The sequence below is a fragment of the Atractosteus spatula genome, chromosome 1 (genome assembly GCF_055471065.1).
Source record: "Atractosteus spatula isolate fAtrSpa1 chromosome 1, fAtrSpa1.hap1, whole genome shotgun sequence".
Lineage (NCBI taxonomy): Eukaryota > Metazoa > Chordata > Actinopteri > Semionotiformes > Lepisosteidae > Atractosteus > Atractosteus spatula.
Window position 1 is genome coordinate 50735723 of NC_142706.1, and position 25931 is coordinate 50761653.

Consider the following 25931-nt stretch of genomic DNA (forward strand, 5'->3'; position numbering starts at 1 on the left):
CATTAGTTTAGTCTGACTTTCTTCAATTCTGCCTCACATGTTGCCTTTTCCATTCCAGAATCTAGATCAGTTGAGTCCACTTGTGTGAGAGATGCACACACTAGCACAGATTACTGTGTGGCTCCAGCACTACATTATGCTGTCGGCATGGAATACAAGCTAGGTCATGTGGAGCATAACTGGAACTCTGTAAAGAACTTTTTTTTAAAAAAAGTACTGCAGTACTGTTAAACACCCCCTGCCTTTTCTTGTTACAAACGTAGGTGTATTTTACATTTGAGCAGTTGTGAATATACATTCAGTACTCCATGATGTGATCAGCAGCGTTCATAGCTGGACCCAGCCCTTGACAAGGACATGATGCTGTTGTTGCAACAGCTGTTTGATGTGCGGTCCACCTGTTGATTGCCCTTGCCTTGCGTTTCCTATGGGCCCAGTGCTGTGCTGCACCTGGTGAATAGATGCTGTGGAGCCTGAGGGACAGCAGAGGACCTAGAGCTCACAGAGCTTCCCCTACCCTGGATTGTGGAAACAAGTTGAAGGATTTTAGGCTTTGACCTATATGCCTTCACAGAACATCTTCCAATCATCTTGGAAGGAAAGGATTTGGAATCAAACAAATCTAAAACTGAAGTGTTCTGAAATGGTTCTAGCGTCTAATCATTTTGTAGGAGTTGTGTCTTTTAAATACATTTTAATTATACTTTATTTTGTGCTTTCTTGAATATTCAGATGTTTTGTTGATCAAACTAATAGCACTGTATGCTGTCTTGCATAATAAGTACTCTAGTAACAATAGCTGGATCCCAGGATCACAACCATTTTGTTCTTGAACTACACCAGGCTATCAGCTTCAACAGTATGGCTAGTTAGCTTGTACCAGACTCCCACAACTCTATGGAATATGTTTTACAATTCCTCCTAAAGAAGATGAAAGGATTTCCTATTAAGCCCACTAATCTTGACTGCTTTTCTTTGAATCATTTACAGAGCAGCTATAACTTTTTCTACCTTTCATAGTTGTCAAAGCTATTGTTTCTTTGTAATATCATTTGTAATATCATGCATTTGCCACAGACAATGTGAATGTGTGAAAAAGTTTCAAGGAACACACAAAACTTCTCTCAGTCTTGAACTGAGCTAATAAGGAAATCCTGACTATATCAGCTGCTCCTATAGGCAATGCATCACAGCCAATTAGAAACATGTCATGGTTCTGCACAGCAGGAAAGATTTATACGTCCTAAAGTAGTCTTCTGTTTGAAACAGAATGCACAAATTTCTCATTTGCATAACTCCTGCTGTCTTGGTCTTCTTGTGAGGTAGTCCCAAGATGTGACTCCAAGCCCTCCACTCCTGTCTGATTTTCTTTTTCTGTCTTTTTCTTGCATTGTCTTTCAGATGACTGGTTTTCAGTACAGAACATTGGGTAGTATCGACATGCCATGTATTGCAATACATTCCGTTTAAGCTTACAGGAAAGATTAGAAGTTTAAAAAATCGTATGTCGCAGCCTTTAGTCCTTTATTGTACATCTCGCGTGCTTTTTTATGCGGGAGTTCTTCAGGAGTGATGTGCTCACAAGAACAAAAAAGTTCACACGACAAAAAAAAGAAGGGAGTGTTACAAAAATCTAGTGCCAATAGTGGGTGTAAGAGAAGTGATTTGTGAGCTGGATCGGGAGCACAGCTTGTAGCTGGTGCTGTGTCAAGCAGGGATAGGAGATCACCTGGGGCTGAGAGAAACGGGAACAGCTCAAGTCTTCAGAAAGGGGTTTGTGAAAAACAGGCTTGCAATGGCACCCATGATTAGGCAGAGGTGTTTCTATACAAAAATGGTTTTGAGCTGAATGATTGGTTTATTTCAGAAAACGATCTTTTGATCTGAATGATACAAGCAGCAAGCCAAGATTTTTGTCAATAATTAACTTTTCAGCGATAATTAAGCGATCTTTCCCAGATTTCTTTTTATTTATTCGCACTTTTCGCTCTTGTTTTTGAATAATTAGTACAGATAGTTCACTGCGCGGCGGGAACCAAAGGAGCATGTACTGCTGGGGAGAAGGGACGAGTGGGCAGCTTGGTCTGGACCTACAAGAGGATGACAGTCTGGTTCTGCTGCCCGCAGAAGTTCACCCGCTACTCCGACATGTTTCCCTGGTTGCGTGTGGAGAGCAGCACACATTATTTCTCAATGAAGAAGGCACCGTTTTATCGTGTGGAAGTAATCATAGGGGACAACTGGGCAGACAAAGCAGCTTAGGCACGAAAACACCAGGTAAGACGAAATTTCACAGAATATCTTAATGGTTCGTAGTCAACAAGTTAATGAAACTTTTGCGAAGTTCAAACCAATCAATAGGGCGAGTACAACTTCAGCACTATGTTACATACTGTATGCGGGTACAAAAATAGGTAAGGAAATCTCAATATTAAATGTCTCTGGTTTTCCTTAAGATTGTTTTTCAGGGCAAAAACAAATCGCGACACTATTATAAGCATAACTGAGACAAAAAGTTAATTAAATTAAAGGCTTTTCACGTGTTAATCGCTTGGGTTTTTAATTTTATTTGTAAATCAACACAAAGCGATTCAGTAAACCAGACCGGGGTACAGCCCTTTGAAGAGTAAAATCATCTCTCTTAGTTTCGTTTCTTACTCTGTAATTTTAAGTTTCGTTTTCCACTCCGTCGCTTCTGACAATGACTAGTAACGCGATGCTAGCTACATTAAGCGACGCTGGCTTGGCAGCACCTTTCTAAATAAAAGTACCCTAAACCCTGCCTCATAAAAAATAACCCTGGACCAGTTAAAGTCACATTTATAGCACAACAACAATTTGTACATCCTCAAAACTAGGTGGAATGTGATAAATAGACCCACGGGTAATAGGAAATAGCCGTTCTTCATTACTTTTTTGCTTTTCTGACACCCGGAGAAGGCTTTACAGCTGAAACGTTGTCTTTTCCTTTCAGAACGGCATAAACCTTTACCTGTTCCTCTGAAACCTGTGCATGCTGACGCAGCTACCTACTTGAACTTCTTCAATAATTACCAGTCCATATTGTCTTTATGAGCCCCAGTCCAGGGTCTGACAGGAGTGGTGTCGGTGGCCTGCGGTCAGGAGCACAGCCTGGCGCTCTGCCAGTCGGGAGAGGTGTACTCCTGGGGCAGAGGGAGCGAGGGACAGCTGGGAACTGTCGCTTTTAAGAAAGGGGTTCTGAAGCCTAGGTAAGCAGGTGTACCCGTTATCAGGTTAGCAAAAGTATATATAAATGGAAGTGTATTTCGAAAATACCTGTACAGTTTTATTGAAACAGTAAATTTTATTGTTCCTGATAAAAGTTCTTGCTCTTGTTTTTGTTCCAGGATTATTAAAATAAAAAAACTAAGCTATCTAATGGCACTTAACTGTACATGACAAGTGTAAATCATACTTTTGTTTTTATCAACAGAATAATTCAAAGTTTGGGGCAAATTCAAATCTTTCAAGTTGCTTGTGGAAACCATCATACTTTGGCTCTTTCAAGAGGTAAGTTGCCTACAATTCTTTGTGCACTTGATTGTGTTCTCCTAATTCAAAATCATAGTGTCTTTAAAAAGAGTAAGAATATGTAATGAATATCTGTAAATTACAGGAATAAGTTATTTTGTGAATAAGTACTGATAAATAAGTACTGTCTACAAAAAGACAGATCATAACTAAATATAAACATTTTCCAATATAAATAAGTAGGAAAATAAAATATAAAACAATTTTCCAGAGAAGTCTATTTATCATTTGAAGGGAAGATTTTAGATGCAATTTCACAAGGCTGAGGATATGGCTAAGCTCTTAATTAGGGTATTTAAAGGTGCAATCACAATGGTAAATGATCTCAGTTTTTAATGCTAATTCTAACCCTATTCCAAGTTTTGTTTCAGAAGAACATTTAAGGAACATTTTTCAAATGATTGTAATCTTTCCTAAAGTAGAAACATTATTGCAATAGATACATTTAAACAGAGCAGCACAGTGGTTTAGTGGTTAGGAGTGCGATTCCTGAGGTGCTATCTGTATGGAGTATGTATGTTCTCCCTAGGTTTACACGGTCCTCCCACAGTCAAAAGACACACTGGTAGGTTAATTGGTTTCTGACTGGGAAAATTGTAGGCTAATATTTTGTCTGATTGAACAACTTTTTCAGAAGTGGAAAATGATTAGTGGACGTTTTCGACACGGATTCCACAAGTGCCGAGGATATACCTGAACTATGGTTTGGGCTAGCTTTCCAACGAAAGTTCTACATTTGTTAACTGTATGGTCATGTTTTAGGACATAACTGAAATACAGCATGAGTGATATTTCACTCTAGTATTCAATATCTTTCTGACCTGAATCCACTAGGCCTCTCTTCTAACATTATCTTACTCTTGCATTTCCTTTTGCGTCTGCGTTATGTCCTCCGAGTATGCTGCAGTGAAAGTGTTTTTTTTGCCTGTAGGTGGGGCAGTTTTCTCCTGGGGGCAGAACTCCCTTGGCCAGCTGGGTCTTGGAAAGGGGACTCCCTCTCAGCCCGTTCCCACTCAGGTCCTCTCACTGTCAGGAGTGCCAGTGTTCCAGATCGCTGCAGGGGGGGCTCACAGCTTCGCTCTCTCCCTCTCGGGGGCTGTGTACTGCTGGGGGGCCAACAATGCTGGACAGCTGGGGATCAACAGAGTTGATGAAAAAGGTACTGAAACACGAAGATGGACATCTGTCTGCTTTCTTTAAAAAAAAATGCTGCATTGTAGGACGGTGCTATTGTTGTTGTGGTGGTATTTAACATTTAGGTTTTTACATTATAGTTAAACTTTAACTTCCTTTCGCTTCTGTAAAATATCTGTCCATAAAGAAATATGCATTTCCTTTCATGCCATTTTTCACATTTTACACTTTGCTTGGCAGCAGCTGTTACATTTATCTTGAATGGGATGAAAAGAAACCCATGAATTCAAGCAACGTGCAGAACTTCTGAGGTGTCATTTTTGAGTTAGCTTATTTTAATAAAATCACGTCCAATATTACAGTCTGGTGAAATAGTATTGTAGGTATGAAATGTAAGTGAGAAAATGTTATGAGCATACTCTTCTGCTCTTTTTGCAAATGGAAAAGTACATTCTTTTTAAAAAAAATTCCAGTTAGTCTCATAAATGTAGATATATAAAATAAATCAATGTAAATAGGGGAAAAATAAAAGGATATCATTACACAAAATTCTGCGTAGTGCGATGCACTTGTATGTATACAGTGTAACTATGTAGATGAGAGCAGTGTGCAGACAGTCTGAAGCGTCACATCAGGAAGCTTTGGATTCTGGGATTACTATTCCATAGCTGAAGCTGACATCACCATCTGAAAAACCCACCGTAAAAACAGACTGGAGGTGTGTGAACCAAACATTTCAGGGTCAGGTGGTAGTGGAATTTTAATGAGCTCTGCTTTTATTGTCATGCCCTTTCCTTCTTTTGAGTGCCTTGGTTTGCATTGTGTCCAATAAAGGAAGTCTGCATGTCAAAATATTTTATTGATTACATCCGCAGTTACTAGAACACTAAAATATTGCTGACTGAGACGTTTACATTGGAAGCTTGTATTTTTCATTTGGTAGGCAGGTTTTCTCCATGCCCTGCGGTTGCCCTCAAACTAATTGGGGTTTCCTATATATCCTGTGGTGATGCCCACACTGCCGTGCTTGCTAAGGTAGGAGGAGACCTCCACGTTTTTCTCTATAGCACACCTGTATCAAACAAAGCTGAATTATTTTTAAACCTGGTTTGAAAAGAGTGAATTCAATATTTGTATTTGTAACAATTTGTATTAGGAGTGGCATTCTCTGGTTTAATTTAAAAAGGTAGTGTTAATTTTTGCAACAGTTTTATATAAAAAAGAATGACAGACCTCCTTGAGTTTGAGTAGCTTTATACAGCTTCATAGTAAAAGGCTAGAAAATCAAACTGCAAAAAACTAATAACTGAAATGAAGCATTTTTGTCAAGCGCTGGGGAACGACATTGATAATTGGTCTCGAAGATTGGAGCAGAAAACAGCAGTTTTAAGGCAGAGTGCACAGAATTTAGAGAGAATGGGAATTGGACATGAGAAACTCACCAGTGTCCTCTGAACCTACTGAAGATCTGGTTATAGAAAAGGTAGAGTTATGTGAGCCTAGAGCTGGCCAGCTAGATAGCTCTGTAGCAGAAGAGAGTTGCTCACTTGATAGGAGAGAACTATTTTGACTATGGTTGAGCTAGAAATACAAAAATCCAAGAGTTTATGATTTAATCCTGTTATTTATGTGGTAGTATTATGATAACTGCTTCAGAAATAAAATACTTTATATGCTTTTTCACTATCTGTTAAGAATGCTGTACTAACAAAAGTATTATGTATAATATGATCCAATTAGATTCTTAACACTGGAATAAAGGCTTCCCATTCAGTTATTTAATAAGGTGTTGTTCACCTAACCATTAGGGGTATGGTTACATACTGTATTTAACAGTTTTCCCACCTCCTGTTCCAGGATGGTGGTGTTTATACCTTTGGAGATGGACGTCATGGCCAGTTGGGGCACAACTCTACAACTAATGAGCTCAAACCAAGGAGGGTGGAGCAGATCACTGAACAGGCATCTCAAGTAGCATGTGGCAGGTCAGCTTTTTTAAACATAGGAGATAATTTCCTTGGGTATTAACAAAGCAAAGTATTTAAAAAATGTAGATGTGATATACATTTTGTAACGGTGTGATTTAGAACATGTACTGTAACTACAGTTAGCTTTGGATAATCTTAGTTGAGCAGACCTTTGTTAGTGGACTTAAAGGATCACCTTGGCTCTTTTCAGCATGCATACTTCCCTCATGTGTTTCAATATCTGCAGCTCTGAAACCAGCATGATTACACCAACTATGCTAGGAGCTGTTTACAGTATGTACATCTGTCTTTATAGAGAAAAAATGTATTATGCTCTTTTGCTTTCACTTTACGCTGTCAATATTTGTTTTCTAGCCATCACACCCTTGTTTATCTGTCATCCCCTGGGCTCCTCCTGGCCTTTGGCAGCGGAAGTAAGGGACAGTTAGGAAACAACAGCACAGCCAGTCACCTGCAGCCCACCCCAGTACAGCAGCCCTGGAGCTCTAAGCTGACAGGTTCTGCACAAGAAGGTATGCCCAGAGAATGAACAGAAAATTGATGACATGGTTTCAATTCACTGGTTTTCCCAAAGAGTGTGGAGCTCTCCCTGTGACGATCGCACTTGGGTGGGTGCCATTTCCAGCTGCGGTAACACTACGGCTGGTGGGCCATCGGCAAATCAGTCCTGCAATCTGCCCATTCCCGTGACAACAGGATCAGGCGGGCTCACAATGCCACCAGCTTGTAATCAAACAGCACTTGCCTCATTACCGAGAGGGTACTTATTCCCACTTTGCAGACATTGCAGTGCTTGGTTTTGTTTCTGTGACCTGGTTCTGTGCCTCTCGAGCTTGGCTTGATTCTCCCAGTTGACCTTCTACTGTGACTCCTGGATTCCCCTTTTGGCTTTGTTTGTGTCTCCTGTGCTTTGTCATATTATTCCCCCTCTTCAACCACCGTCTTTTTTACCTAGCCAGGTCCTCTGGATCTCCCTGTGTTGTGTCAGTGACTCTCCGTGTATGACCCGGACTGTCTTGCTCTCTCCTTGCCTGTGTTGACTTCCCGTTTTGGATTTTTCCCTCTGTGATGTTGCTTGTTCCCCTCAGCTGCACACCTGCATATCTGCAATCGGCGTGTGGCTGCATGGCTGCGCAGTTGCTTCTCCGCCTGCCGGCTCTGTGTGTTTGCCACCCTGCCTGCCTGCTTGTTCCTGCAGCCTTGCCGTCTCACACTGCCTTTTCCTGCATAAGGATCCCTCCTTCTCATCCCTCCACCGCCTCCCTCAGGTGCGTTCAGTGGTCCATTATGCTGCCTTCATGCCCTCCATCAGGTACAACACAAGTCTCCTATCTTACTGTCACTTCTAGCATTTAAGATGAAAAGACCTTGAGGTATTGGTTGTTACTCAAAGCTATTCAAAGCCTTGTTGGAATTGTATAGGTAAAACATGTTTTGCTACCTACGACGGTTGAAGAAGACAAAGATATCTCCCCAGATCCTCACTAACGTTTACAGATGCACCACAGAAAGCGTACTGACAGGTTGCATCAAGTGTGGTATAGCAACTGCAGTATTGCTGACCGCAAAGCCCTACAGCGGGTAGTGAGAACTGCCCAGCCCATCACTGGGGTTGCTCTCCCATCCATCCAGGACATTTATGACAGACGGTGCTTGAGGAAAGCTCTAAGCATCATCAAAGACCCCACACACCCCAGCTACAGACTGTATGACCCTCTACCATCTGGAAAACGGTACCGGAGCAAACTATTAACCTCCCAACCTCTCTCACATATGATCTGAACCCTTACGGTGCCTTCTCTCTTTATCAAAACTCAAACACACATTGAAATCTACCTCTACCTGTGGCATGTCAAGACGTTTACTCTCCATAATTTTGTATCCTTTATTTCATTCTGTTGACATATGAATTTGCACAATTGTTGTTGTTTTGCACATTGCCCGTTGTCTCTCTCTTTCTATTCTCGCACTATTGTATTGTTGTTTGCACTACTTACCTTCTGAGAGCTAGCTAAATAGCATTTGTTATACAATATACCTGTGTATGAGTATAATGACAATAAACAGGAACTTGAACTTTATTCTATTATCCTATTTCAGGTCATTTGAATCCAAAGGAAATAGCAGTATTCACAGGGAAAAATACAAATTTCATTCAGGTTCAACCTTCTAAGGTAAACTACCCAAACACTACCTGAGCATTCACCCTTCTCTGTTTTCTGTTTTCTGTTTTCTATCCATTCAGACATTCTCTATCCAACACATGCGTTACCTTGAATAACTTTTAGGATTGATCTTGGATGAGGATCTTAATAAAAAGCCCTCTGTAAATTTATAAATACAGTGTCCTCAGAAAGTATTGGAACAGCAAAATTAAAATAGTTATTTTTGCTTTTACATCAAGCGAATTATATTTGTGACAAAGAGATTAATATAACTGATAACTAAAATAAAATATATGTATTAATTCTGGGTGACTCCAAGCATACATTTGATCAGTAAAAGTAAATCAAACAGACTTTGTATTCAAAGCCATGATTTCAAGTGACATTAAGGGTTCGGTCAGTCACTTTAAAAATTGTCAGTAAGTAAAGTGTCAAATTCAGTATTTGTTTTGTTCCAGGTTCAAAATTATTTGCTTTTGTTAAAAATGTTTTGGTTTTCATTTTGGCTTTCTATTATGGACTGCAAACACTGACGTTGAAGCATGACAGGTTGATGGCACGTTCACAGCTACTGTATAACAGCCTAATTATCCAACGACAGATACCTGATTTAGAGACACCTGTCAGTCAGTTTTCCCAATCTTTTACTCCTTTAGAATAAAGTGGTCCAACACACACTGACCCTAAAAGGTAGAACTGAACTGACATTTATTAAAAATAAAATACATTTGTAAATATTGGTCATGTTTGTTACGGGAAATTATTATTAGAGTTCATAGTGAAAATCCCTGGTTAGTTGTCACTGTCCCAATACTTTGTAAGTGCACTGTACTGTATCATGTGTTCTGTTTGTTCCATTAGAGTCTTTAATGTTTTGAGAGAAGTCTAAGCAATTAGTTAAACAATAACTGCCTTTTCAACATGCATGCTATCTGTCCTCTGCTCTTATTGGTCTATAATTCCCCGTTCCAATATGTCATCCTTTTTATGAATAGACACTACATTAGTCATTTTCCAGTCAGTGAATATTGCCACTGTCTTGAGTGACTGTTGGAAGAGGTTTCCTAACAGCTTATAATAACATCTCTTGTTTTCAGTATGATTGGTAGAATTCCATCAGACCTTCAATATTTATTCCTTTTAAGTGCCTCTAGGACCTGTAATAATCCTGTCTCTATACTAACGCTAATTATATTGATACTTTAGATAATCGGACTTCCTCACCCTAAGGCATGCTGAAATGATTATACGGCGTATGAGATTGTGGGATCAATTAATTACTAACCCGATGGGCTAAATGGGCAAATGGGCCTGATTGGCTTCTGGTTTATAACCTATTTCTCTCTCCTTCTTTTTGTGTTAATTTCACATTTTGTAACTGCTGCTTAAGCTGTTGGATATCCCAACATGCACCTGGGACATAACTGTTTTTGTTTGATAAGATGTGAATTGTTTCATTAGTGTCCAGTGACAAAAGGAGAACTCCTGAAAATTGATCAAGAGCGAATTAAAAAATGGCTGACAGTGGAATTTGGAAGCAAACAATGGAAGGAAGCTAAAAGGTATTATTTTAATACCCTTTCATAGGCATCATCCTATAACATAGGTTTTCTCTGTTTCCTCTGAGTGGCATTGCACACCAATACAATAATCTCATAATCTCATAATTTGATATGTCCTAATAAAACCTTCACTGTTCCTGGAGACACCAAATCTTACCTCATGTCCAGCACAAAACTCCACTATTTCTCATTTCCTTTTTTATTACATAAACACTCTAAAGAAGATAAATCTTCATCCTATGACCTCACAAAAAAGAGTAAAAGATGACTCATCAACTCATATTACTATACTTTTTTTCCACTGCCCAGAAGTCCAGGTTTTGAGCTCATTGAGAGTCTGCCATTGAATGCATACACACTGTCATATACAAGGGGTGGATAAAATAATGCAAACACAATGCAGTATATGAGTAATAAGGAGTTGGGCTGCCCCTGTTGGAATACAAGTTTTGAACTGTTTCCAGTAGGATATTGGACCATTCAAGAAGGAAATTCTCCAGTTCTTTGAGTCCATAACTTCCCATCAAGGTTCAGTAAAGTTTGATCTGGTGATTGGGGAGGCCATGCAAGGTGTTTGACTACATTCTGGTGTACATGAAATCACTCTTGAATCCATATAGCTGTGTATGTGGGTGTTATCTTAGAATGTGGGAACATCTTGAAACAGTTTGCATCATAGGGAGCAGCTGGTCGCCTCAAATGACTTTGTATTCCTTGGCCGTAACTCCACCACGCAGAGAAATAATCGGGCCCAGTGAGATGGCTGCCCAGACCAAACAGATCCGCCACCATGTTTAACAGCTGGGAACAGGCCGTGTGGGTTGAAGGCTTCCTTGTGAGAAAATAAATGGATGAGAGGGAAAAGAAATAGTGTTTCATCTATCCATAAACCTGTCCTTTTAACATATGTCATTCTGTACTTGTCAAGTAGCGAATCTACACAGTTATCACTTCTCACTTCTTTTTAAATTTCCCTAAAACAGAGCCTTCACCAAGGTTCCTGACACATGTTCCTTTTTAAAATAAATGTCAAAACAAAAGACAAAAAACTCCCAGTTTTGACCATGCTGTATTCTATACTTTTTTCCCCATGTACTGTAGTTAGCACCTGATCATCTGTTGACTGTGACCACTATTCCAGAGTAACTGAGGCAGAATCCCAGTAAAAATATTGACTGTTAGTAATAAGATTTCTGTAGAATTTCTGGGGTGTCACCTTAATTTTTTTTTAATTAGTTCACAGTTTCAGTACAAGATTTCTAAATATCTCTGAAACCAAAACAATTTGGCTCACTGTTTTAAAAATTAAATGGTGTAAACTATTGTGTTCATTCACAGTGAGATTGCAGAAATATGTTCGTCTGCTTCCTGTCTGATTGCAAGTTTTTTAAAGAAATGGTAAGCTGTTGTGATATTTTTTAACTTTTGAAATCTTGTATGGCAATTTTACATTTGCCTTTCATGTCTGTTTATACTGCTTTTTTATCTTACTTGTTAGATATGTTTTTAGGTTGATTTGTATGAATGCTTTAGAGGTAAAGATCTGTAAATTCACTTTCAGTACAGAAATTCACTACCTGACAGAGGACCTTATAGTGATGTGTGTTTATTTGAAATCATGGTAACCAGTATTGCACTCAGAAGCCACTCAACTAATTGTGGGACTTGTCAAAGTAATTGTGTGCATTTGAACTTATTTACTGTAGGTTTGCCATAGCAAAGAGGGTGAATAATTGGAAATCCACATATTTTAGTTTTAATTTTTTCTTTGTAGTTTTTGCCAACATTTAACTTCTGTCACACATAAGTGTTGACTTTAGGTTTGAACTATTGATTAAAATGTTCATTTAAAACAATGTGTATATATAATTTGTAATTTAACAAAATGGGACGTCATTGGAAGGGTATGAATGCTGTTTTATGGCACTACAAGAGGCTTGTTCTATTTAATGCAAAATGGAAAGAATATCCAATGTTTATGTAACAGTATAATAATGAGGCAAATAGAAGTAGTGCTGTTTACTTTGATTTGTCTGTTGTCTAATGTATAGTATTGTCTAGAGATACCTTGTGTTCAAAAACCATATGCATGAATAAACTAGTTTCCAACCACTCCACATGTTCTTCTCTCAGGGATGATTCGCCCTCAGAAAAAAGAATGCATTTCTTTGGTGTTGATATTGAATCTGCTAGAGGAACATTTCGACAGCTTCAGAAAAAGCATTGGATAATTAATCAGGTGATGTAAACCACGAATGCTGCTATCTACTCTTCCGGTTGCCTGTATTCTTGGGTCTCCTAAAGCTATAGAAGTGAGTGAACTCCAGGTACCTGACAAATAAGGTTGAGGTTCTTTTCACTGATGCTCGAGTCTAAATGATCATATGTTAAAGTCATTTCAAGTGTTTATTTTGAGAGACAGATATCAAAACCTTGTTAAAGATTGGTACAGGGACTGATGTATAGCTGTCTTTTGCCATCAATAGCAAATATTGGTTCATTTATTGTGTTTTTGCTGAGTAGAATTGGTTCAGAATATATAATATTATAACTCCTGGTTCTACTTTGGATTATCTATTGTATAGATTACCACATCCTTCATGGATAAACTTATTCCAAGCCTCCAGTCTCCTTCTCCTAATGTGGAGGCATTGGAGATCTTTTTGATTCTACCAGAGGTCTCGGTGTTTCATGAGGAAAAGCACATCCGTGACTTGATTCTCCCCCTGTCAAGTGCCATGGCTAATCTGAATGACACATCGATAAAGATCCTGAGTAAGACTTATTTTTATTTGAAGAATTTTGAAAGCCTTTACTTGCTAGTAAAATCAATATTTCCCAAGTATCAGAGATTATATTAGACGCTACCAGTTTATTGCATTTTTGCGATCTGTCATTCTTTCAATCATGTGTCTTAAAATGTGTGTTGGCTAGTAATAATAACTTCTATCATAAGGTATGGACTTGTAATACTGGTAGATGCAAATGTCATGTATTTGCTTAAAAACACACATCCAAAGCTGAATAAATCAGGAATATTAAATCTCCAAAATGGCTTTTATGTAGTGCACAGTAGGAGTAGGATTTAGAGATCAGTTACATGGTTAGAACTACAGAAATAACACATTTTATTTATGAGCAGTGTGCTTTGACAGAGTGCACTATGAACAAAGAAGGGCTTTTGCACACACTTTTATATTATCACCATGAGTGCAGGGTGTCGGCGTATGAACAATTCAAAATCAAAGAAAATGAAAATGGAACAGAGAATCCTTGAGGTCAATGTCTGTCACTTGATATTGACATCCTGGTTCTGGGTCGTTCTAACTTTTACAGTCTCTCCCACTGTGAAGGCTGACAGCTGTCCTGTTCCTCTGGACTCTAGTGGAGATCAAGCTGTAGTACTGTATAAATACAGTTGGCATGGGCACAGCTCTGGCCCCTTCACCCTGCTGTGGTGCTGATGGCCTATCAGATTCACTGTCATACATGAAACCAGGCAGTAGTGTATGGTATCTAGGACTAGACTGTAGTTATGGTAAATGTACCCAGAAAATGATCAGACAGTGCAGTGTGCTAAAATGAAATGACTTTATTGTTGTATTATCTGTATTAGTGGGATGTACTGACTTCATTAATTCCCCAATTCTTAAATAATAAACAACTAAGTATGGCATTTGTATATAAAATATCTTTTTAGGATATTTAAGAAGCAGTAGCTAGTCTTGATATTGTAATGCATTGTATTCTTTTAAGACAATGGAGATCTTTAAATACATACTTTTTAATGCAAATATAATCAATATTCTGAGAAATAGTTCTGAAGAAAGTAATTACTAGTGCTTAGATAATAAGCTAATTTTAAAATGCTGTAAACCTCAATTTTAAAACTGGCAGAGTTTTAAGACTATAAGGAGCAACATTAAAAATCAACCTTAACTGTACTTTGGTAAAAACTAGGTAGTTTTTTTTAATCTATTGATAAAGTAATTGATATGGATATTTACTGATAATAGAAAGGTAGATGATACTTTCTAGTGTTCAACTATTGTTATATGTGATTCGATTAAGATGTTTCAGCTTAGAGTACAAGTAGAATCGTCAGAAAAATACAGTTCTTTATAACTCTCAATGTTTTAGCTGCTGACTTGAGGTTTTTATCCAATGAATACAGGAAATAGCATTTCCTTTCTTGTTTCTGTCTATATCCTCCTCTTGAATTAGTATTTAATACACAAACATTTCAGAGTTTTGGAGTTCACACTTTAACAAATGTCTTGCACACAGGAAACTGGTGGTCGACACTGCAGGCAACCCACTTGAACAAGATCCTCCAAATGTTCAAATACACTCTTTCCTGTATGTTAAAGTCAGCCATGCGCACACATGAGGATCACCAACTGTTGAAGAAGGTGCTCCAAAACATGAAACAGCTGTTCAAAGTGCGTAAAGACTCTAGAAAGTTTCTTTTTTTACAATTCCAGTGTAAATATTTTGAAAATAATTACTAAAGACACTTTTGTATTGCATAAGTAACATGCCTATCAAACTGTATTTTGCAGGCAAATAAAGGGGCCCAATTCCGTCTGCCAGTGAGCGCTTTTTATATTGATGAAGTGGTGCCATTTGTCCCAGTTGTGGTTGACATGGTGAACTGGCGGTTCTATGCAAAACTGGATGTAAGCTTTTCTTGTATGTAGCACATGCTATATTCATTAGCAAGATAATATTCTGACGAGATGTTTATTGCTCTACTGCTGTTAATCCACTATGTGATTACTCCTTCTTTGCCTTTATACTAATTGGCCATGAACCTCACATTAACTTGAATAATTGATCCCTCTGTTTATACTGACATTTCTGTAGCTTTATAAAAAGTTGACCAAGTCTTTATGTGAATCTTAGATACTGTTGTCTGAGGGTCATTGGCATGGGCGATACAAGTGAGCGTGATGTTGATTCCATGCTTGGACAGGCTGTGGGTCAATCTTTGTACTTTTCTTGTTCGTCAGGAAGCTATGGAGTCAGTTCTGGGTTTATAGTTCATAGTTTTGCTGTAGTTTAAATATACCACATTTTGTTTCACATTGCTTGTCTGATGTCTTCTCTTTAAAGTTCACTTTTACCGATATCCTTTTCAAAACAGGATTCATTTTTTATTCTTAGGCAAGTCTCAAAAAAAGCTACAGAGTTCATTCATTCCAAAGGGCAATCTAGTTACCTCTATATCTACATTAAAAGTGCTGGAATCAATATCCACAGTTTAAACTCAACCTCTGGGGCTTTTCTAAATATTGGATCTTTATGATTCTGAATTCACTGCTAGAATGCTGGACATTATAGTAAGGGGCATGAAAAAATCAGATGCCAATGTCTCCAACACGCATTGTCTGTGTTTTTAACAACCCACAGTATATTTTTGCTAAACATGTTATTTTTCCTGTTAAAACAATCTTTGGTACATTTGCATTTCCTATCTCTCCTGTTCTCATTGGAAAAGTGTGCTTTAGATTTCTTTCCAGCTTGATCTGATAATGTTTTAATTTTGTTACAGTGTGTTTCCAAGAGTTGCACCATAGCATTTCATAGCATGTTTAACAATACCCTTCCATTATTGTTTTTGTAGATGGATGACATCAGTCCTGTTATATTTTGCCGGTTCCCCTTTGCACTGACTTTACTCGCCAAGGTTCAGATGCTGCATGTTGATACCCGCCTGAAAAGTGTAAGACTCCAGTTGAAGTTGTTCTGTATGTTCTCATCACAATGAAAGTTGAATCTGAAAAACTATGATGTCCCGTTTCACCTCAGTGTTTGGAACTGTGTTAGACTTGTATAGTCCTCAGTAAAACTGGTCCTGCCAAAGATGAAAAAGGGCCAGAGGAACAAGTGGATATGAACAGACACAACCTATTCAACATCCTTACAGTGGCTGATGACTGTGTGAAAATGTAGTTTAATTTAGTGGGGAAAGGCTTCTTCAGCAAGAGTACACACTTTTGAGTTAAAGCTCATATCTTTTTGTATGTGTTCTACTGTAATAAATATTGCCTTTTTACATTTTATTACCTTGTAGCTTGGGAATATCGACTACTCCAATACAGCAGTCGTTACGACACTAATACAGAGGGCTCCATTGCTTCCTCCTTTGCCTGTGTTCAGGCTCCAGGTGAGACGCACACAGCTGACCGCTGATGCCTTTACAAAACTCCACATGGCAGAGGATGCGACCTTCAGGAAGCAGCTAATGGTGAGATGATCTACGCTTTCCTTCTGAAGCTGCTTGTGTGTTGGTAAAGATTCCGTGATGTTTGATATTTATATATGTCTTTGAAAGCTGACTAACAAAAGGCTAATTGACTGTTTAAGCCTTATTTTTTCTAAAACCCAAAATATGAGTTTTGATTATAATAATACATTATAAGCCAAGTTGCTTGTTTTGTTTCAGAAAGACAGACCACCCTAACCGATGTGTACAATGATGGGTCATACTACCAAACATAACTTGCTTTTCACTTTTAATACTGTATAACTCTGTCTGTTGGTGAGTTTGTAGTTGTTTGATAAGAAGAGTGTGTTTTGTTTAAAAGAAATGTAGGAGCTTTATTATTAATGTGATTAATCACCTGCTATGATACGAGTTAGATAGTTTGTGGTAAAACTGTAATATCTGTTAATAATCATCGATAAACAATATTCGAATGAGTTATTAATGATGTTATGACCAGTTAAAAATTGTTACATAACCCGAATCTTATTTGAAGCCTCTAAAATGTTACCTACTTTCCTGAAATTGCCAGCGTACACATACTGTATAATCACACACACTGTGAAAGTATTCCAAAAAGAAAACCCAAGTTTTCTTTCCGCCAGTGTAAGTAAATTATGTCTTTAAAGGTGAAGTTCCAAGAAAAGCAGTGCCAGGATCAAAGAGGAATACAAAGAGAATTCTTCTGCCGAGTCATCAGTGAAATAATTGAACCTGAATCTGGCATGTTTTGGCACAATGAGTCATCGACAGTAATTTGGTTTCCTACCAAGGTGAGGCACAAGCTCAAGATTATCGAGAAGCTCTGATGTATTGTTCCATGCTATATGAACTAGCAATTCCTTATCTGCCTTTCAATCCAGGGACCACACATAAATGATATAAATGATCTGCATTCAAACAGATGAAAAAAGAACCTTAACTGTATTACGTTAGTTTGTTTTGAGAGTAGCTCAACCCATTTAATTAGGCAGGAAAACAGGATTAACACCAAAAAACAACTAGGACACACACACACACATCCGTCCTGCTGAGCATGACATTTTACAGTTTCTCCTGTAATAGTGACCCAACAGTGTCTGACCTGTCATTTTCTGTAGCATATACAAGTCAGTGAAGTACAATGAATCCTAAATTTATAAAGTACTTGTTGTATTATATATTTTCTTTTATATACATGCACACTATGATGGGATCTCATTCAAGAATTCAAAGTTCTCAAAAGCACTTACAGAATTACCCCAATGAGAATCAATAGTAATACATGATTAAAATTACTTAGTCTGTCAGCATGACATAAGACAAATTAAATCAGTATTATTCACAAATATTTTTTCACAAAATTTTCTAGTCGAAAAGCAAACTCCTCATATTCTCCACTAGGATTTGAGGTCATGAATGAATGTGGTCAACAATACTGTATTTAAGTATTGTTGTGGTGTGAGTTGCCTGTTTCCTGACACTTTGCTTGATACATATTCTTGTTGTGACTTCTTCAATATTGCATTCTAAAATAGATGTTATAAAATATCTGCAGACTAGGATTCCCAGGGAACCCAGAGTGTTTGCTGGCATGCAGTTCAAAGCCTACAGTCTGGGCAGTACCAGTTTGAGCCTGAGATATTATTAGCCAACCATGACAAAGTTTGCCTTTGTGACATCACTCCTCCAATTGGTGTTGAATCTCCTGTAAGGCACAATGGATCTCTCAGCGTTCCAGATTGAGACAGAAAGTTTGTGAGAGGAGAACATTTTCTGTGTTTGGTCACTCTCTACTGGAGAAAGGGGTGACAGTTGCAAGTCAAGCTCAAATTTGCAGGGTATGAAATGAAAGTTAATAAATAATTAGATTTTTAACAGTGCCCATGCATTTAAGAATATACATTTCAGACTTGGACAATGTTTCTGGGATAAAGGTTATTTACTGGTATTTTAGGCATCAGTGGAGAAGAAGAAATACTATCTGTTCGGGATTCTCTGTGGACTTGCTGTGTACAACTACAACACTGTGCACCTCCCATTCCCTCTGGCTTTGTTCAAGAAGCTGGTTGATGTGAAGCCAACTCTGGAGGACCTGAAGGAGCTGGAGCCCAGGGTGGGAAAGTGAGTGAAACTAGGAAACAGTGAAAGAGAATAATCTGAAGTACTCTATTAAGTATCACAAGAGGAACAGGCTTAGGATACACCAGACTTGTGGCAAGTCAGTAACGTCTTATTTGCACCACATATCGTGGTCTCAGACGTCTGTTAAATAATAATGATTAGTTTAATTAAAATATAAACAGATCTGATTTTCATGAAAAAAATTGTGATGATGCCATGTCTTCTAGTTTGATCTCAGTTTCCTTTAATAAAACTATGAATAAAATAGTTTTATTAAAACATATCTGACCTTTTGGCATATATCTTTTGTCATGTGAGGTCCTTTTAAGCTTTTTCGCTTAAAACCACTAGATTTTAGAATAAGGCAAGTTGCTTTTCAGTTAACATTTGAGCTTCTGTGTGTTTTGCTTCATCACTCTCTCATGAACTGTCCCAGTGCTGGTATAACTCACATTTTAGTATTACAGTATAGCAACTGATATGTATATGCTGCTACATGCTTATTTACACTAGTTGTCCCGATATGTGCATTTATTTTCAGCAGAATACTAATGTATGTGGTGCACAGTAGTCACATATACAACATAGAAATAATTATTTTTAATAATAATTTAAGTAGGGTCATATACCCAGAGAACAATGAAAATATTTGGGAAAAAATGGGACCTAGCACATTTAGCATGTTTAATAATAATTATTAAACAATACAAAAGTGTTACACTGTATACCTTACTGCCAAATTCAAGGTCAGATAACACCATTACTTTGTGTGTTTACTGTACTTGCAGGAGTTTACAAGATCTGTTGGACTACAGTGGCGATGATATTGAAGAAAGTCTGGCGTTGAGCTTTTCTGTATGTACTGAATCATACCTTTATCTAAAACATCTGCTCATTTAATGCATATACTGTAATTCTGAACAGTGGCTGATGAAAAGCCAGTTGCCAGCTTCAGATTTCTTCTCTGACTGCATTTTTAAAATATTTGTTAGGTGTGCTGGGATAACAAAGACGTGGACCTGATTCCTGATGGAAAGAGCAAACCGGTGAATAAATCCAACAGGTATGTTCAAAATCAAGGCTTTTACTGAGGTTACAATCTCTATAGTATGTGCAACAGGTCTGAGCTGAACACCTGAAGAAGGCTTCACAACCAAAACATTTTTTTCTTTGTTCTTTCTACTTTGAACTCTACTTGCACCTTGCAAGCTGGCACAATTCACCATTCATACATCCTTAGTATAGTCTGGGTGCCTAAGTCTGTAATGGATTTTTTATGATTCCATTTTCTGTTTAGAAACCAGGAGCACCTCATGTAGGGAACCCTTACATAAACAACTTCCAGCCTGCCAATTCATCACATTGCTCTTCAAACAGTTAAATATTGTCAGTTTTATAAAGTAGTTATTTCGCAGGCTGTGGTGTGTGTCTTAGATTTAATTGAAGATAGATTTTTATTAAATACACATTATTCATCTTAAGTTCAAATTCATTTAGTTTTTTTTATTTTAAAAGAAATAAACTAAAGACATATATGCTAGAGTAACAGATCAACAGAGACACTCCCATTCTCTAACACTGAACTATTTACAAGGTAAAATTCATCATATGTGTCGTGACTTTCATACTGTTCTTGTTTGTGTGAATCACCTGACAGAAGTTCTTGTGTGTTTTGGTGGGTGCTAAAAAAAATCTCCCTGACGTTCTGGGACACTTGAGGTTTTAGTTGCACTTTATTTCTCTATTATCTGGGGATACCTGTTTGACCCTGGTGTGTCTGTTTTCATCCTGTTTGGCTCTGAAATTGGGAATGTCAGATTGTTTACAACAGGATCGCTTAGAACAGGATGGATGAAAATGATGGCAAGGTGGGAAATCTGCTGCTGTATGCTTCGGCAGCTTTACTTCATCCAGTGTACTCCTGCCAACCCAATCGTATAAACTGGAGATGATAAATCTGTATGCAAAAAATAAATAATGAAATGTCTACAAGTCTCTTTAGATAGAAGCATCAGCCAAATTAATTAAAAGCATCCTAAAGGTCAAGGAACCCCTTTCAAGGTTAAGGGGAATTTTACGAGGACAAGCAGTCTATAAATGACAGCAATATGAATATTAATTGATACTTGCAGTTTCACCACACTAAAAAGGTTGAAGAAGGTGGTAGAGCGGGTTCAGTTAAATGGGAATGACTGAGCCGGGGGTCTTCTTCTATTACTCCCCTATAGGGAGCAGTTAGTGAGAGCCAGTACCTAAATACTGGCCCGAGAGTCCGCGTGACAGAACCTTGAGGGAGAAGACCTCAGGGAAGGTCATGAGGGGACCATGAGAGAGAGGACATGTGCGCGTTATACAAGAATCAGTGAAAGAGTCAAGATGACCCTGAGGGATGATGCACAACGAGGGGTTGTGTAATAGCGTCACTCTTGGAGGAGAGGAGGTGCAAGAGAGGAAACTAATTCAAAGTTTCATTAGAGAGAGTGAGGACGTTAGCCACTGGGTCATGTCTCGTTCTGTACTCGGAAGGGGTGGCCATTACCCAGTGTTTGATAGTTTTTTTTCCTGTTTTCACAGGAAAGAATTTGTCAGTGCCTATGTGGACTATGTGTTCAACAAGGCTGTGAACGGTCTTTTTGATGAATTCAGAAGAGGGTTTTGCAAAGTCTGTGATGCGGAGTTGCTCAGCTTCTTCCAGCCACAGGAGCTAATGGAAGCCATGACTGGGACTACGGACTATGACTGGAATAAATTCAAACGGGTGAGAATCACCAATTTGTCTCCAATACTATATTGAATAAGACTATATATTATTAATTTTCTGTTTCATAAAACTGTTATACCGGGCCTGTGGGTGGAAAGAAAAGGGGCACGGTGCAGTAATTGTCCTCAGAGAGGTAAAGATTACAGAGTTTATTAAGTGATTGGGTGATAACAATGCAGTAATGGGAAGCAGAAGGAGAACGGCAGGCAGCTGAGATGCGCTGGGGAAGCAGAAGGAGAACGGCAGGAGGCTGAGATGCGCTGGGGAAGCAGAAGGAGAACGGCAGGCAGCTGAGATGCGCAGGGGAAGCAGTCAGATCTGGGCGGGAGACAGGAGGGGGTGATAGAAAGTTAGCAAGTGGTAACATCACAAAGAGGAACCGGAAGGCTGTGGGAAAAACTGTAAAGTAACTCCTGGAAAACCTGAAACAAAGAACAAGCAAACACTCTTGTTAGTCGACTCAATGTCAGAGCCCTGATGAATGGTTTAAATAGTGTGCGAGGTTCTTAACGAGGTTGATCAGTCCGGCCTGATCTCGTTAGAGATGGCCCTGATGAGCTCATTGCACATGTGGAATGGGCCGTGGTAAATGAGGGTGCTGATGCAGGAGCTCGTCAGGGCATCACAAAAACAAAAAGGAAAAATAAAAAATGTGCCGTAATGCGAAGCGGCACTGCGCCGTCGTGCAGAGCGACAGCCAGGCTGGACTTGCCCTACCTAACAGGGTCCAGCCTGGAAAAAGCACCTGCGTGGGAGCGGGGACCAGACTGGACTTGCCCTATTTAGCTGGGCCCGGTCTGGGGAGCAGGGAGCGCAACGTCCCCCCAAAAACTTAAAACTTGTGGAAAAGGGTAAGCCTGTCCCGATATAGACACAGGACGGGACAGGCTGAAAGAAAATAAAAAGAAGAAAAACAGCCTCATGCTCGGGTACACTCCCTTCCGAGGCTGCCGGTGTACAGATCCTGCCCTTCCAGGGGTCGCCCTGCTCGTCCTCTTCGGGTGTGCCTTTAAAGAGCACCCGCAGCTGCAGCTCGTCCCTGTTTAGCGAGTGCAGCTGTGGCTCCAAAGGCGAGGCGTCGCCTTCTGCCTCCACACTGAACACGCCCCTCGCGTGTAGGGCCACACTACTAGTTTCATGAATTTATCAATCAGTGGTATAAAGCTTAAGTTTAATCATTTTTGTTGGAACAAGCACATTTGTTTTCCAAATGAGAAAACATTTTGTGCCCATACAAAATCTGTTTATATTATTATTATAGCTACAGAATTTTATTACCGCCTCTAGAGAAATGTGTTTTTACTGAAAAAGGCCACCAAAAAGGCATTCTTACCATATAAGGTAAAAAAAAAACTTTTTTGTGTTCCACATTATGCACACAACCAACATTATAATCTTGAAGGCAGTTTATGCACCGTTTATGCTTGATGTGAATAGAACTCCTGTACAATCCTGGGAAGAATCTGTTCATTCTATATTGCATTACTACCTGTGTGCTGGACAAAAAACAGAAATTCGGCCAAAGATTCATTCTTCCTTTCTGATATGCATGTTTTGTGTTACAAAGTATGAACTGCATAACCAGTGTAGTTAGTGTATCATAGTGCAAGTTAGTACTGATCTCACCGGTGCATGCAAACAGCATTTGAATCACAGCATTTTTGAGCTCTGTCAAATAGGAGCTACAGTACTGTTTGTTGCTGTTACTGGAGTCAAAACTTTGGAAAGATTAAGTTTCTTATTGGTGGCTGTTTTCCTATACAATATTCTGCTACAAAGAAATAGCAATTTAATCTACTGCATCTAATACACATTTTATTTATTATTTCCTTACAAGAATGCACTTTATAAAGGAAGTTACCATGCTGATCATCCTACAGTTATCATCTTCTGGAAAGTGTTTCTTGATCTGACCCTGGATCAGAAAAAAAACTTCCTCAGTGAGTATGCCATGTCTTCTGTCCATAAGCATTTTCTCCTGTAGGTGCTCTAGCAAACTGGGTAAGGGCATTAATCTTGGCCAACATTAATCATGTCTACCATTTCAGTTTCTTCTGCTGACATTATTATAGGTCTTTCCCTGTCTATAGGAAATCCCTTAGTCAACCCCTGTCTTTGTCTTTATCCCATAAAAAAAATGTATTTATATGCACACATATTCTTAATTTCATGATAGAGTGACAAATTCTAATCAATATCTGCATTTAATGATCTATAGCATACTCCTTACTCTATGTATTTGGAATGTTTTTTAACAAGTCTGACCCATATACTGTACATTCCAATACTCTTTCCTCCTGATTTGCTTCCTGAACCTGAACTTGTTTTGATATATAACGATTTACCTCCCCATATTCTGTTTTTCTTATCTCTCCAAAACTCCAAAAAACTGCATCCATTAATATTCCGTTCACACCCACTATTTTCAGTTAGCTATGTTTCTATGATTCCAGTTTGATCATAATTGGCTGCTAATGTGGTATGTTCTGTGTCATGTGGTTTAGTTTTAGTGCTGCATAGAATTTAGGCATAAGCATTTCTTTTTCCCTTTGGTTCTATGGTCTTTGCTCCCAATGCAAATTCGTTTTGGAATTTCTTTTCTGTGATTTCCCCCCTTCCATTCTCTTTTAAATCTTTCCGGATTTCTTTGTGAATCTTTGAGCCAAGACACCTGCTGTCCATTTCATTTAGATTTGTCACGTTTTTTCAAATTAACCTGTGTGATTGTTTACCTGTGAATTCCTTATAAAATCATTTAGTCCCGTTCTTCAGTTTGTTGATAAGTGGTATGAATCTTTGTAACATTGTTTCTGATGGAAAAAGGTGTTTTGCTAAAGTTATTTTTGTCTGCTTGGACAAAAGCAAACAACTGGTTCTTTACCTGCCCAAATTAGGAGTCTACAGACCCTACAGACAATATTGGACAATATCAGTCACTTCGGCATAAGGGAAACAGCAAACTTTTGCCATCTCATGTCCTCTGGTACAAATCTAAGTTACAGTGTTCTGGAGAATGGTCTCCAGCAATCACCATTTTTCTTTATTGGGAATAATCAGGCTTCTTTTCTTCTTTTCTTGAAGAGATTACAGAAACCTTAATAAAAAAATGTTTACCAGGACATTTAAATACATTCAAGAAAAACTGCATGTCTTTGTACATTGTATTTCAATTAGGCTATCATTTTTAATATTTGCATTTTTAAACCATTAAAAACTTACAAAAAACTCAATGAATGTCTTTCTTAACATTACCCATGAAAGATTTGGAAGACAGCTGGATAATTGATTTACAGTGTTACATTTTGGCATATATGTATGTTAGATTTGAACAATAATATATATTCAGGGCAAGAGTCAGTATCATCAATTGCTTTGTACGCTTGCTTTCTTGGAACCTAGTTAAAAGCAGTTTTTGAGGAGTTTTTGAGTTTTTTTTCTTTTGCAGTGTTTCTGACAGGCAGCGATCGCATACCTGTGTTAGGAATTGAGAATGTAAAAGTGACAATCATTCCTTTGCCTTCATCTACGGAAGACCACTATCCTGAAGCCAATGTGTGCTTCCTGCACCTGCTTCTTCCTGATTACACCACAGAGAAGAGGCTGAGGGAAAGGCTTCTGCAAGCTTTCTCACTCAGCAGGGGATCCTGGAAGGTCTAACTAATCCTTCACTATAGCATCTCCATGTCCTCTCATGATGATAAGCATTTCAACATTTAAACCTAGCTTTTTTTCTGTAGATGTTCTCTCATGTACTTCAGCAGGATTTTCACCAAATTATTACATTTTGCACCTTTTCAATAAACCAAACCTATTGCTTATGATGCTTATAGCAATGTTATGTTTAGTTAGACAGCCCACTTTTCTGCTGAAGAGCATTTAATGGCCAGTGTAGACCCTGAGCTGCCATTTCATATACACAAAAAATATTTGGACATGTGAAATTAATAGAATACTTGTAGCTTAATAGGTAAGATGTTGTAGTAAATAATTTTCTCTTGTTGGTGGGTGCCTTCTGTGTTTGCTGGGATTGCTATGTGGGCTCTTAACAGATTTTGGAAGAATGCAATTTTCACATTTTCATCTTTGCAGGAATGTTACTTGCATTTTGTTCTACTAACTTCCAATACTGTAAACATATATACAACTTTCCTGGCAAAATATGTTCAAACGATGATCAATAGATCAAGCTGGGATCTTAATAAAAGTGTTTTTCCATTACAGTTTTTGTTGTTGTATATTAAAACTAATTTGCGGAAGCAACATTGCTAGATTCACTGGGTATTTTCACATGAAAGTGCAAGTTATAACCATGACAAGAAAGAGGGTCTGATTCCTTTCATTGTAAAAGAAAGTCTTGCCTTTAATCTGATCATTTATGGAGAGAAATAGTGAGGAAAT

The 25931-nt window shown here is 38.4% G+C and overlaps 1 protein-coding gene across 4 annotated transcripts; it reads left to right on the plus strand.

Annotated features, from left to right (window-relative positions):
* Window positions 1-964: 964 nt before the first annotated feature.
* On the plus strand, window positions 965-25753 carry LOC148841230 (putative E3 ISG15--protein ligase HERC6). 4 transcript variants are annotated; one of them, XM_088909804.1, is made up of 24 exons: window positions 965-1322; window positions 2009-2277; window positions 3083-3230; window positions 3455-3531; window positions 4484-4711; window positions 5630-5721; window positions 6544-6671; window positions 7029-7186; window positions 8775-8848; window positions 10301-10401; window positions 11740-11799; window positions 12535-12640; window positions 12987-13176; window positions 14689-14843; window positions 14964-15080; window positions 16028-16126; window positions 16478-16651; window positions 17299-17442; window positions 18606-18772; window positions 19561-19627; window positions 19765-19835; window positions 21347-21530; window positions 23371-23473; window positions 24979-25753. In XM_088909804.1, the coding sequence occupies exons 1-24, from the start codon at window positions 1183-1185 to the stop codon at window positions 25188-25190; spliced, it is 3264 nt and encodes a 1087-aa protein (XP_088765930.1). In that variant the 5' UTR covers window positions 965-1182; the 3' UTR covers window positions 25191-25753. The 4 variants fall into 4 exon arrangements, with proteins under 4 accessions (XP_088765930.1, XP_088765931.1, XP_088765900.1 ...); XM_088909805.1 differs by having other exon boundaries at window positions 969-1773; window positions 3077-3230; XM_088909774.1 differs by having other exon boundaries at window positions 969-1322; window positions 3077-3230.
* Window positions 25754-25931: the final 178 nt, after the last annotated feature.